General features: G+C 39.0%; 1 protein-coding gene across 1 annotated transcript in view; it reads left to right on the top strand.

Annotated features, from left to right (window-relative positions):
- Positions 1-13,515, top strand: part of CD151 (CD151 molecule (Raph blood group)) — a 113,281-nt gene that overhangs the window by 49,962 nt on the left and 49,804 nt on the right. The window contains exons 2-3 of the mRNA XM_053720205.1: positions 5,736-5,826; positions 8,399-8,590. Of these exons, the coding sequence (XP_053576180.1) occupies positions 5,743-5,826; positions 8,399-8,590 (276 nt within the window). The 5' untranslated portion in view covers positions 5,736-5,742. The remainder of the gene's footprint in view (positions 1-5,735; positions 5,827-8,398; positions 8,591-13,515) is intronic.

Genomic DNA, 13,515 nt, shown 5'->3' with positions numbered 1-13,515 from the left:
TCATAGTTCCCAAAAAAGAGGGAACGTTCAGACCAATCTTAGATCTCAAGATCTTAAACAAGTTTCTCAAGGTTCCATCGTTCAAGATGGAAACCATTCGAACTATTCTTCCTTCCATCCAGGAAGGTCAATTCATGACCACGGTGGATTTAAAGGATGCGTATCTACATATTCCTATCCACAAGGAACATCATCGGTTCCTAAGGTTCGCATTCCTGGACAAGCATTACCAGTTCGTGGCGCTTCCTTTCGGATTAGCCACTGCTCCAAGGATTTTCACAAAGGTACTAGGGTCCCTTCTAGCTGTGCTAAGACCAAGGGGCATTGCTGTAGTACCTTACTTGGACGACATTCTAATTCAAGCGTCGTCCCTTACTCAAGCAAAGGCTCACACGGACATAGTCCTGGCCTTTCTCAGATCTCACGGATGGAAAGTGAACGTGGAAAAGAGTTCTCTATCTCCGTCAACAAGGGTTCCCTTCTTGGGAACAATAATAGACTCCTTAGAAATGAGGATATTTCTGACAGAGGCCAGAAAAACAAAGCTTCTAGACTCTTGTCGGATACTTCATTCCGTTCCTCTTCCTTCCATAGCTCAGTGCATGGAAGTGATCGGGTTGATGGTAGCGGCAATGGACATAGTTCCTTTTGCTCGCATTCATCTAAGACCATTACAACTGTGCATGCTCAGTCAGTGGAATGGGGACTATACAGACTTGTCTCCGAAGATACAAGTAAATCAGAAGACCAGAGACTCACTCCGTTGGTGGCTGTCCCTGGACAACCTGTCACGAGGGATGACATTCCGCAGACCAGAGTGGGTCATTGTCACGACCGACGCCAGTCTGATGGGCTGGGGCGCGGTCTGGGGATCCCTGAAAGCTCAGGGTCTTTGGTCTCGGGAAGAATCTCTTCTACCGATAAATATTCTGGAACTGAGAGCGATATTCAATGCTCTCAAGGCTTGGCCTCAGCTAGCGAGGGCCAAGTTCATACGGTTTCAATCAGACAACATGACAACTGTTGCGTACATCAACCATCAGGGGGGAACAAGGAGTTCCCTGGCGATGGAAGAAGTGACCAAAATCATTCTATGGGCGGAGTCTCACTCCTGCCACCTGTCTGCTATCCACATCCCAGGAGTGGAAAATTGGGAAGCGGATTTTCTGAGTCGTCAGACATTGCATCCGGGGGAGTGGGAACTCCATCCGGAAATCTTTGCCCAAGTCACTCAGCTGTGGGGCATTCCAGACATGGATCTGATGGCCTCTCGTCAGAACTTCAAAGTTCCTTGCTACGGGTCCAGATCCAGGGATCCCAAGGCGGCTCTAGTGGATGCACTAGTAGCACCTTGGACCTTCAAACTAGCTTATGTGTTCCCGCCGTTTCCTCTCATCCCCAGGCTGGTAGCCAGGATCAATCAGGAGAGGGCGTCGGTGATCTTGATAGCTCCTGCGTGGCCACGCAGGACTTGGTATGCAGATCTGGTGAATATGTCATCGGCTCCACCTTGGAAGCTACCTTTGAGACGAGACCTTCTTGTTCAGGGTCCGTTCGAACATCCGAACCTGGTTTCACTCCAGCTGACTGCTTGGAGATTGAACGCTTGATCCTATCGAAGCGAGGGTTCTCAGATTCTGTTATCGATACTCTGGTTCAGGCCAGAAAGCCTGTAACTAGAAAGATTTACCACAAAATTTGGAAAAAATATATCTGTTGGTGTGAATCTAAAGGATTCCCTTGGGATAAGGTTAAGATTCCTAAGATTCTATCCTTCCTTCAAGAAGGATTGGAAAAAGGATTGTCTGCAAGTTCCCTGAAGGGACAGATTTCTGCCTTGTCTGTGTTACTTCACAAAAAGCTGGCAGCTGTGCCAGATGTTCAAGCCTTTGTTCAGGCTCTGGTTAGAATTAAGCCTGTTTACAAACCTTTGACTCCTCCTTGGAGTCTCAATTTAGTTCTTTCAGTTCTTCAGGGGGTTCCGTTTGAACCCTTACATTCCGTTGATATTAAGTTATTATCTTGGAAAGTTTTGTTTTTAGTTGCAATTTCTTCTGCTAGAAGAGTTTCAGAATTATCTGCTCTGCAGTGTTCTCCTCCTTATCTGGTGTTCCATGCAGATAAGGTGGTTTTACGTACTAAACCTGGTTTTCTTCCAAAAGTTGTTTCTAACAAAAACATTAACCAGGAGATTATCGTACCTTCTCTGTGTCCGAAACCAGTTTCAAAGAAGGAACGTTTGTTGCACAATTTGGATGTTGTTCGCGCTCTAAAATTCTATTTAGATGCTACAAAGGATTTTAGACAAACATCTTCCTTGTTTGTTGTTTATTCCGGTAAAAGGAGAGGTCAAAAAGCAACTTCTACCTCTCTCTCTTTTTGGATTAAAAGCATCATCAGATTGGCTTACGAGACTGCCGGACGGCAGCCTCCCGAAAGAATCACAGCTCATTCCACTAGGGCTGTGGCTTCCACATGGGCCTTCAAGAACGAGGCTTCTGTTGATCAGATATGTAGGGCAGCGACTTGGTCTTCACTGCACACTTTTACCAAATTTTACAAGTTTGATACTTTTGCTTCTTCTGAGGCTATTTTTGGGAGAAAGGTTTTGCAAGCCGTGGTGCCTTCCATTTAGGTGACCTGATTTGCTCCCTCCCTTCATCCGTGTCCTAAAGCTTTGGTATTGGTTCCCACAAGTAAGGATGACGCCGTGGACCGGACACACCTATGTTGGAGAAAACAGAATTTATGTTTACCTGATAAATTACTTTCTCCAACGGTGTGTCCGGTCCACGGCCCGCCCTGGTTTTTTTAATCAGGTCTGATAATTTATTTTCTTTAACTACAGTCACCACGGTACCATATGGTTTCTCCTATGCTAATATTCCTCCTTAACGTCGGTCGAATGACTGGGGTAGGCGGAGCCTAGGAGGGATCATGTGACCAGCTTTGCTGGGCTCTTTGCCATTTCCTGTTGGGGAAGAGAATATCCCACAAGTAAGGATGACGCCATGGACCGGACACACCGTTGGAGAAAGTAATTTATCAGGTAAACATAAATTCTGTTTTTCAAGTCTCAAGCCTTAAAGGGACAGTCAACCATAGAATTGTTATTGTTTTAAAAGATAGATAATCCCTTTATTACTCATTCCCCAGTTTTGCATAACCAACACAGTTATATTAATGTACTTTTTACCTTTGTGATTACCTTGTATCTAGGAACCTTCTTCCAGCCCCCTGATCACATGACTGTGACTGTTTATTATCGATTGTCTTAAATTTAGCATTGTATTGTGCTAGATCTTAAATAACTTTCAGTGCCTGAACACAGTGTTATCTATATAGCCCACGTGTACTTTCTGTCTCTTTGTGTTGAAAAGAGATTTAAAAAGAATGTGATAAGAGGCAGCCCTCAAAGGCTTAGAAATTAGCATATGAGCCTACCTATGTTTAGTTTAAACTAAGAATACCAAGAGAAAAAAGCAAATTTGATGATAAAAGTAAATTGGAAAGTCAATTAAAATTAAAAGTCCTATCTGAATAATGAAACTTTAATTTATACTTGACTGTCCCTTTAATAAAACAATGGACGAACCAGTATTTATATTATTGTAGATTTCTCTCTGACATCATCAGATTTGCAATAGATGTGCACTATAATATAGTTTATGTGTTGGCAGCTCTCTCTGCGGTTGTGTCTTATTTCTTTCTCACTTCGGTTTCACTTAGTGTATAATGTTCCTGTCTGATAATTACATCTCCTCCTCCTTTTTTGTCCTCTGTCCTCCTTGAGCTAAGCAAACAGTTTGGCCTTGTTTCTGCAGGAAGATCCCGCCTACGTTAAAGTCACAGTGTACTTTGGGCACAGTCCCCTGGGTAGCTGTAAATGTCAGGCCTGGTTCGGGAGCAGGAAACACATTATATGCTGTGACAATATTTACCATTCACTATTTAAAGAGTCAGCCCTCATCCAAGCTCACAAAACACGCACAGTAGCCCTCCAGCAGTGAAATAAGCACTTGTATAGGATTTATGTAAGACTGGGAAACCTTATGAACTGTATCTGTGGCGAGTTTATAATTAAATTCTTAAAAGGACATGGAATTCAATAATATGCTGAGACATCCCCTACATACTACTACAAGATACTATTTTTTTTATTGGTCATTATAGTATAATCTCCGTTTTAATACTACACTTCATTTGACCATGTAAGAAACAAAACAAAGAAACACATTACAATGATCCGACTGTCCCTATTTGAGAGGGACATGTCCCTATTTGCAGAATTTTCCTTAGGACCACCCAGACATGCCCACAAACCACCAGATATGTCTACCACCAGACTCATCTATTATCCCACATACTCTCCAACCATGTCCCCGCTCCTTCCAACATGGTCCCACCCACAAAGTGGCGATGGCCACTATCAATCTCCCAAGTCCCTAATACCTAGTCACAAATGTTAGGCGTTATGCATGAGCATTGGCTCAGAATCATATGTTTATGGTTGGTATATAGAACAGTAGTGAGTAATAATTTAGAGGTTTTTTTCTACTGTTTTGGAATCTTCTAGCATATCTAAAATTGCATTGTTCTCGAGGGTTCTAACTCACTAACAGTCAGGGGTATTTTTTCTGTATAGCACTAGACTATCTGGTTGTGTCCATAACTTCTCTAGGGACTAAACCTGACCTCAATCTTGGTTTCCTCTGAGCTTGAGAACAGTCTGTAGCCTGAGCAGGTTTCATATAGACATTTTTTTTTTCTTTCATGAAAATTTTTTAAGGACCCTGAATGAGAAGGTCCTTCCTCAATGGGAGCTTCCAAGGTGGCAGAGATGACATGTCCACCAGATCGGCATACCAAATCCTGCGAGGCCACGCAGGAGCAATGAGAATCACTGATGCCTTCTCCTGTTTGATCCAAGCAATAACTCAGCACCCTGGATAGCACTTTCTTATTGGTGGCTACCAATCAGCAAGCGCTACCCAGGTGCTGAACCTGAAAGCTTTACATTCCTGCTTTTCAAATCAAGATAGCAAAAGAACGAAGAACAATTGATAATAGGAGTAAATTAGAAAGTTGCTTAAAATTGCCTGCTCTGTCTGAATCATGAAAGAAAAAAATGTGGGTTTAGTGTCCCTTGAATAAAACTTTCTTATGTGTTAGCGTTTTTATTGAGGTATAAATACTTGTATTTATCTGTGTGTTTATACCTGTGACAGCATATTTTCCTTATACAGAGTGTACATTACACCTTTATTTGTGTGATTCATTATACCACTTGCACCTGCATAGTACTATTGAATGTGCTAAATACATGTATAGATAAATAATGTATTAACAGCATAATATATGACGGCATCTGTATGGGCGCACTTTGTGCCAGTCTATTTTATGTCATGTGACAGTGAATGATAGATGCTGGGCACTGCTTGGCCTGGTATATCTGCAGAGTGTTTTGTCCCAGACAGATCTGGACAGCTGTGCATTACTCACACAGGGAGAGGCCCTACGCTTGTCTGGGTGACTCAAACACTTGTAAATTCCATCCACAATAAAATAATGCCGTATACCATGATACCGTCTGTGTCTGTTACTTTCTGATGCTTATATTAATCCTTGTGCCACACCTAACATTTACTATATGTAATGTCTGATTGTTGCTTGTGAGGATAAATCAGGGATACGACGCCCTCAGGTTACATTGTGTGTGTTTCTTTTTGTTGCAGAGCAGCCATGGGGGAATATAATGAAAAAAAGGAAACCTGCGGAACAATATGCCTTAAATACCTCCTCTTCACATTCAACTTCTTTTTTTGGGTAAGTATGTCAAGCAACGCCACCCTGTACTTAGCCCACCCCCACCCACCCGTCTGCTGCCTCTCTACCTCATGAGTTAGGGATTTATATATAAACTAGTACATAGCTCCCAGAGGGTTTTGTTGATCAGAATATTACTCTTTTGCACTATTACAGAAATTCTACATCATGCATAGAACATTCAGAATCATTTGCAGCTATATTTGTGATAGCTTTATACCTTATGGCACTTTAAACAAGGTTAAAAGACCATTAAATACAGTATAATTACATCATTAACAAGTGCACATTAATAAGACAATACAATAGCAATTACTCTGAATCATGTGCCAGCTATCAGCCAGTCACAGATTAATATAGTATACACTTTACAAATACTGTACACCGAGGACTTGTGCACATGCTCAGTAAGAGCTGGGGCCTCAGAAAGTGTGCAAATAAACAGACTGTGCAAATTGTTATAATGGAAGTTAATTGGAAAGTCTGAATCATGAGTTTAATTTTTTAAAATTGGTTTCTCCTTAATGTTTTTCCTTAACTTGTTAAACCAGCTGCTGAGTTTAAAATGTATGAAATGTTCCTTTAGGTATATTTTTTATATGAAATAGCTGTTTCTGCTAACTGAACCCACAACCCAATACAATAAGCTCATCTCGTAGGCATTTAATAAATTTGTTATCTTGTCTATATAATCATATACACATAGTCCTTGTCTTTATTACTATTTCTATTTTTGTACCCAGAACTTAAATGGACAGTCAAGTCTAAATTAAACTTTCATAATTTATATAGAGCACACGGTTTTAAAAAAGAATTCAACTCACTTCCATTATCTAAATGTGTTTTATATGCACACTCTAAGGCACCAACTCCTACTGAGCATGTGCAAAATTCACAGGCTATACGTAAATGCATTTTGTGATTGGCTGATGGCTGTCACATGACGCACCAGGAAGGAGAATGTAACTAACTCTGACATTTGCCTGAAATTCAAACTTAGTACTTTTGCGTTGTATTTTTATGATGCGTTTATTGATTATGCCATTATATTGTGTTTAGTGGTCCTTAAAGTTCAGAACTGTTCAGTATAAATTGTGATGCAATAGACAAAGTCAGCTATTTCAAATGAGAAAATAAAGATGCAGGAACTATTTTGTAAATAATATATAATACTCCAGCAGGTAAAGTGGATATTTAGGAATATATTAAATGGGAGAAAATATTACACTGTCGCTTTAAGGGTTATGAAAGTCAAAAATTAAACTTTCACAATTCAGAGCATGCAATTTGAAACAATTCCTTACTTATCACGTGTGCCTTGTTCTCTTGGTATCCTTTGTTGGAACTTACCAATAGACCTCCTTTCTATCCCGGCACCTGTGGGATTGTGACGGGTTGGGAGGGGGGACTTGCTGTCCATGATATATGCAACCATGTCTACAACATGCCTGGTTCCCACCCATAACCTGAAAGCTCCACCGTACCCCTTCCCACAAAACCCTGCTGGCAGGGCGGACAACCAAAAGTTAGACATAAAACGTGCAATAAATAAAATGCACTCATTGGTTAGAACATTTTGGAATTGCATAATTGTTTGCATAGAGCAAGGGGGTTTACCCCATAATTAAAGTCAGCTGTAGGGCAGAGATTCAATACTAGTACCTAGCTGAACATTGGGGGATCTGGGAGCCAATGACAGTAAGGCATAGCCAGTAGCCACCAAACGCCAACTAGCTCCCCGTACTGTATTGTAAACTTTCACTTTTGACTTTCATACTCCTTTAAAGGGTCAGTAAAGTCAAATTAAACTTAAATGTATTGGACAGGGCATTACATTTTACATAACTTTCCAATTTTATGATCTATCATCAATTTTGCTTACTTTGCTTGGTATTCTTTGTTAAAGGGACAAGAACCCAAACATTTGCTTTCATAACTCAGATATAACATACAATTTTAAACAACTTTTCAATTTACTTATATTATCAAATTTGCTTCATTCTCTTGATATCCTTTGTTGATTGGGCAGCACTACTGGGAGCTAGCTGAGCAGATTAGTAGAGTCAATAACAAACAGCATATATGTGCAGCCGTTAGTTAGCAGCTAGCTTCCACGCGTGCATTGCTGCTTTTGAGCCTATCTGAGTATTCGTTTCAATAAAGGATACCAAGCAGAAAATTGTTCAAAATTGTATTCTCTATCTGAATCATGAAAGAAAAAAAAATATGAGTTTCTTGTCCCTTTCTAAAGAGCTCAGGAGCATGCACGTGTCCAAAGCCATCTAGCAGCAGTGTTTGCAACTATATATAAGATTGCTCTGAACATTGTTGCAAACATTGAACGTTGACAAGTAAATTGGAAAGTTGCTATAAATTGATTACTCTATCTGAATTATTATGACTGTTGCATATTGACTTTACTGTCCCTTTAAATGTATCTGTGGTCTGACAATACTGTGCTTTGTGGAACAGAGAAATTAGCTGTCTATTGAGTCTGTTAGGAATGATAAAAAAATAATTGATAGAATTCCTAAATCCTCAAACTCACATTTATTTTTTGTCTCCTCTGCAGCTAGCAGGCCTGGCTGTTATGGCTGTGGGAGTATGGACGCTAATACAGAAGAGCGATTATATCAGCCTGTTACCGTCAAGTACCTATGCTGCCACTGCTTACATACTGGTCATCGCTGGCGCCATTGTCATGATAACGGGCATCCTCGGATGTTGTGCCACCTTCAAAGAGAGGAAGAGCTTGCTCAAAGTGGTGAGTGGTTGGTAAATTTGTATCTTGTGAAGAGGCCCCTTGGTTTTCTCAAACTATTACTGTTATGAGGTCATTCTCAGATAATATTTAGACAATAAGCAATTTTCCCATCCATGAATCTTAACATTATAAAAAAAAATTAAATCCTGTTTTATTGACTTTTACAATAAGGGGATAACATTTGCAATATTATTAAACATGTATACAATAAGAAAAATAAATATACTCGCCCTCATATGGCCAAAAATATGTGGACATCTAACCTTATCAGACCTAATGTGAGCTTTTTGGGCATTCCATTCCAAAACCATGGAAATTATTGGCCCCTCCCCCTTTGCAGGTATAACGGCTCGATCTCTTCTGGGAAGGCGCTGCCACAAGATGTTGGAAGGTATATTTGGGAATTTGTTCCCATTCAGCTAAAAGCATTTGTGAGGTCAGACACTGATGTTAAACAAGAAGGTCTGACTTGCAGTAGGCATTCCAGTTCATCCCAAAGCTGTTCATTAGGGTTGAGATCAGGCCACATGTCATTATGGGCCTTGCTTTGTGCACGGGGCACAGTCATGCTGAAACAGGAAAGGACCTTCCACAAAGTTGTAACACCCTATTGTGTTCGTTGTCTTTACATCTTGTTGCATTAAGATGATCCTTCAATAGAACTAAGGCCAAACCCTGAAAAACAGCCCCAGATCGTTATTTCTTTCTCCACCAAGCTTTACAAGTACGCTCTTGGCATCTGTCACACCCAAATTCTTCCATCAGACTATCAGATAGTGCAGTGTCAGGGCCAGTTAAAGATATTGTGCTGCCTGGGTCCAAGAATGAAATTACACCCGCCAGTAGTAACATTACTGATTACCATATTAACCTACTAGCCTGGCCGCTGACCTTATTAAGCCTGCCTACCTGCATGCAATCAATGCTTATACACAATTGCGCAATAAGTGGGAAGGTAATTAATGTTGCTCCTGACCAGTTCTGTATCTTTGTGCATGATGAGGTTTTACTAATGGGAGCCTGCAACTCCCCCCATGGAGACAGAGGACAGGAGTGGTCTGGGTCTGACAGTGACTGACTCTGTCACTGAAGTGCTGCCCCTTGACAAGTGCTGCCTGGGTCCCTTGCAGTGTGTTTCTTTTTTTTTTTTTAATATTTCTTTATTTTGTGCCCAGCAGAGTTACATATTACAACAACAGGACAAAAAACAAAAGGACAAAATCCTGATTTTTGCGCCACGCAGGGCCTCCAAATAAACAATATACATAGATACAATTTTCCTGCATGGAAATACATTAATAATATTTCAAAAGAACTTTGTTTTATACCCCCTGCTGGAATTACTTTTTCAATTTAATTTCCATACATTTTTCACCATACATTTCATACAATCTAATCATATTTTTTCATTCTTAATTAATGACATAAACAAAAAAAGCAAGAAAGAAAAACGAAAGAAAAAAAAAACAAAAAAACCCCGCTATTTTCTCGTGAGAATATTCTAAGATACAAATTCCGTATACAAACATATAATAGAGGAACCAGCTGCTTCTTCATAAGCGTATTCCCACATATATCTTTACGTTTCCCATACTTCAAATTATAAGTTTCCATTTAATGTATTATTTACACAATTAACCTTCTTATAGGAAAAAAATAAAAAAAATAAACAGTAACTCTCTATCTCCCGCCCTGCTATACATCATTCTTCTCTAACCAACTACTCGGGAGGTGACCTGCCAAAATATTAGTTTGTACGTATGCCGACTTCAATAATGGTTTGACTAATATTTTCTGGGCAGATATTTGTAATGAGCGTATAAATGCTTCCCATTTCTTAAAGAAAATTGCAACATGTGCATCAGAGGGCAAGTCTAGCATGATTTGCTCTATCATGCATTGTGTGAGTAAACTATTTTTAAGATGGGAACAAGTGGGCGCCCCTGTATCTTTCCAAGTTTTAAGTATTAGAGTGCGGCCTATTAGTATTATTGTATTTATAAGTTTAAAATTCTTCTGGACCCCCTGATACTTTATCAGAAAAAAAACCTCAAAAGGTTTGATTGTATACTCAAGATGAAGCTTCCTGTTCATCCAAAACGAAACTTTAGACCAAAATTTAATAATTTTGGGACATTCCCACATATAATGAAATAGATCTGCATAGGGCAGGTTACATCTAGAACAGTGCACTGAAGTTTTATACCACCTGGATATAATTTCTGGAGTAAGGTAGCTCCGTAAACTAATCTTGATTTGTGACTCGCGCCAGTAAGTTGATACCCAGGCCTGTCCTGTAATTTTAAAACTATCTATTATAGTCTGTTCTTGAATATCAGGAAATTTGTAAGACCATTTCGTCACCATATCCTTAATCTGCATATCAGAAGCCTTTTGTATATATAGATTGTACAAGGGGGCAATTTTATATAACCCTATCCGATAACTATTAATTCTATTGTCCAGTTCCCCCAGAGACCAATTCGAGCCATAGTTTTGAATCAATTCATTGATAAAATGTCTCACTTGCAAAAATGCAAAGAATTCACATGATGGTAAGTCAAACTCTGAAGCTATCTTAGCATAAACAGTAGGGGACCCGTCTCTATCCACTAATTAACCGACGAGCTTTAAATCTTTTCTTGCCCAATTCTGAAAGACCTTATTAGATATTCCGGGGATAAAATTTGGATTACCTATAATGGGTATAAACTGAGAGACACGCGCCGGGAGATCTAACACATTACATAATTTCTGCCATGCTACAATAATATTCCTAAAACTGTTAAAAAAAAAAATTCTAGACGGAAGCGCAGTTAGAGGGCAATGTATAAGGGCTACAGGGTTAAATGGAAAAATCAAACCAGATTCCCAGTTATATGAGGTTATTTGCTCTTTTTTAGTAATCCAATCTATGGCAAATCTTGCCAGAATCACTATGTTATAAGCTTGTATGTTGGGGAGAACTAGACCAGCAGCTGATTTTAAATTCATAAGATGCTGAATGGCAATACGCGGTTTAGATTTTGGCCATAGAAACTTCGAACAAGCTTTGTTGTATCTCATAATATCGGCCTTATGTATTAATAATGGAATATTTTGTATAATGTACAAGAATTTAGGGAACAGAAGCGTCTTAATCAAAGCTACCCTAGCCGATAAAGAGATAGGCAAACAGGCCCAATCCAATTTCTTTTTAATCTTCTCTAATATAGGTATAACATTTAAGTTATACCACTCATCTGGATTAGACGACAATTTAAGACCTAAATAAGTAATTTGTGAGACTACGGTAAATGGATGAATAATTCTATGTCCGGGCTTATTATCTATCCAAAGAAGTTCTGATTTCAGCATATTAACCCTGTAGCCGGAGAACGAGCCAAATTTAGAAAAAATCTCCTGTAATATCGGCAGGGATTTTTGTAGATCAGATAGAAATAATATCAAATCATCTGCATATAGTAGAAGAGTTATTTTCTGATCCACTATTGTGATACCCTCCAATTCTTTCCTTAGCAAAATTGCTAAAGTTTCTAGTGAAATATTAAATAATAGCGGTGAGAGAGGGCATCCCTGTCGGGTCCCTCTCTGTAAAAAGAAACGGTTTGAGACCATATTATTGATAATAATTGCAGATGCTGGGGAATTGTAAATTAACCGGATAAACTTATTAAAATTACCTAATATCCCGAATTTTCCTAATGAAGAGAACAGATGATCCCAGGCAACCCGGTCGAAAGCCTTCTCCGCATCAACTGTAAGAATAGCCTTATCAATAGCTGAAAAATGACTCGAAAATCTGTACTTATTCCAGAGTATATCCAGAAGTAAGTCAACTTTCCTAGTATTTTTCACTGGGTTTCGTCCAGGCATAAAACCTGATTGATTTTCATGTATTACCTCACCAATATACGGCTTAAGACGATTCGCTAATATGGCTGTCAAAAGCTTATAATCAGTATTTAGTACGGAGATAGGCCTATACGAACCGGGCAACTCGGGATCCCTGTCCTTCTTCAATATCAATGAAATATTAGCTGCAGCAAAGTATGGAGAGCATGTGGTGCAATCAGCATAATAGAAATTAAATAACTTACTTAACACAGGTACAATCTGGGGCTGCAGAATTTTATAAAATTCTGCTGGTAAAGCGTCTGGACCTGCAGCCTTATTTAATTTAGCGTTTTTAATTGCTGACACAATCTCAATATCTGTAATAGGGGCGTTAATTTCGTCCATTGTCGCATGAGAGAATCGCGGAGTCTGGACCTTGTTCCAAAATTCCTCCTTATTGCTAAGATTCGGCTTTTCACCTTTATAGAAATTAGTGAAATAGTCAAAAAATATTTTCTCAATATCGCTTTGATTAGTATATCTATCTGTACCCCGTCGGATTGCCGGTATTGCATTTTTAGATATAGCTTTGGTAATTCTGGATAAAAATTTTGCGGATCTACCCACATGTCCTCCATAAATAGCTTTAATTCTAAAATCTTCATGAATAGTATGCTTTTTTAATTGTGTGTCTCGCGCAACTTTAGCTTTAATATATAAACTCCAACGGAAGTTATTTGGATTCGCAATATAGGCTCTGAAGGCATTTTTAACCTGGTTAGCTAATTGAATTTTGATCCGGTTACTTTTTTTCTATAAATAACATGTGTGATTTAATTTCTCCACGCAGGACAGCTTTTGCCGACTCCCAATATATTTATATTTTGTCGTAATAGTCTACATTATTATTACAAAATTCAGTAAATGTGTTGTTTAACCATTTTTGAAAATTAATATTGTTAATTAAGTGCTTGGGAAAATAAATATGGTTATTCCGAATATTCAACAAATTAGAATTACATTTTAAGGATATGGCGGCGTGATCAGATATAACAATATCATCTATTCTTGTTTCCCAAAATACATTA

This window comes from Bombina bombina, chromosome 7, assembly GCF_027579735.1.
Source record: "Bombina bombina isolate aBomBom1 chromosome 7, aBomBom1.pri, whole genome shotgun sequence".
Lineage (NCBI taxonomy): Eukaryota > Metazoa > Chordata > Amphibia > Anura > Bombinatoridae > Bombina > Bombina bombina.
The sequence above is the reverse complement of the archived record's forward strand: the minus strand, read 5'-3'. Positions and strand labels throughout refer to the sequence as shown.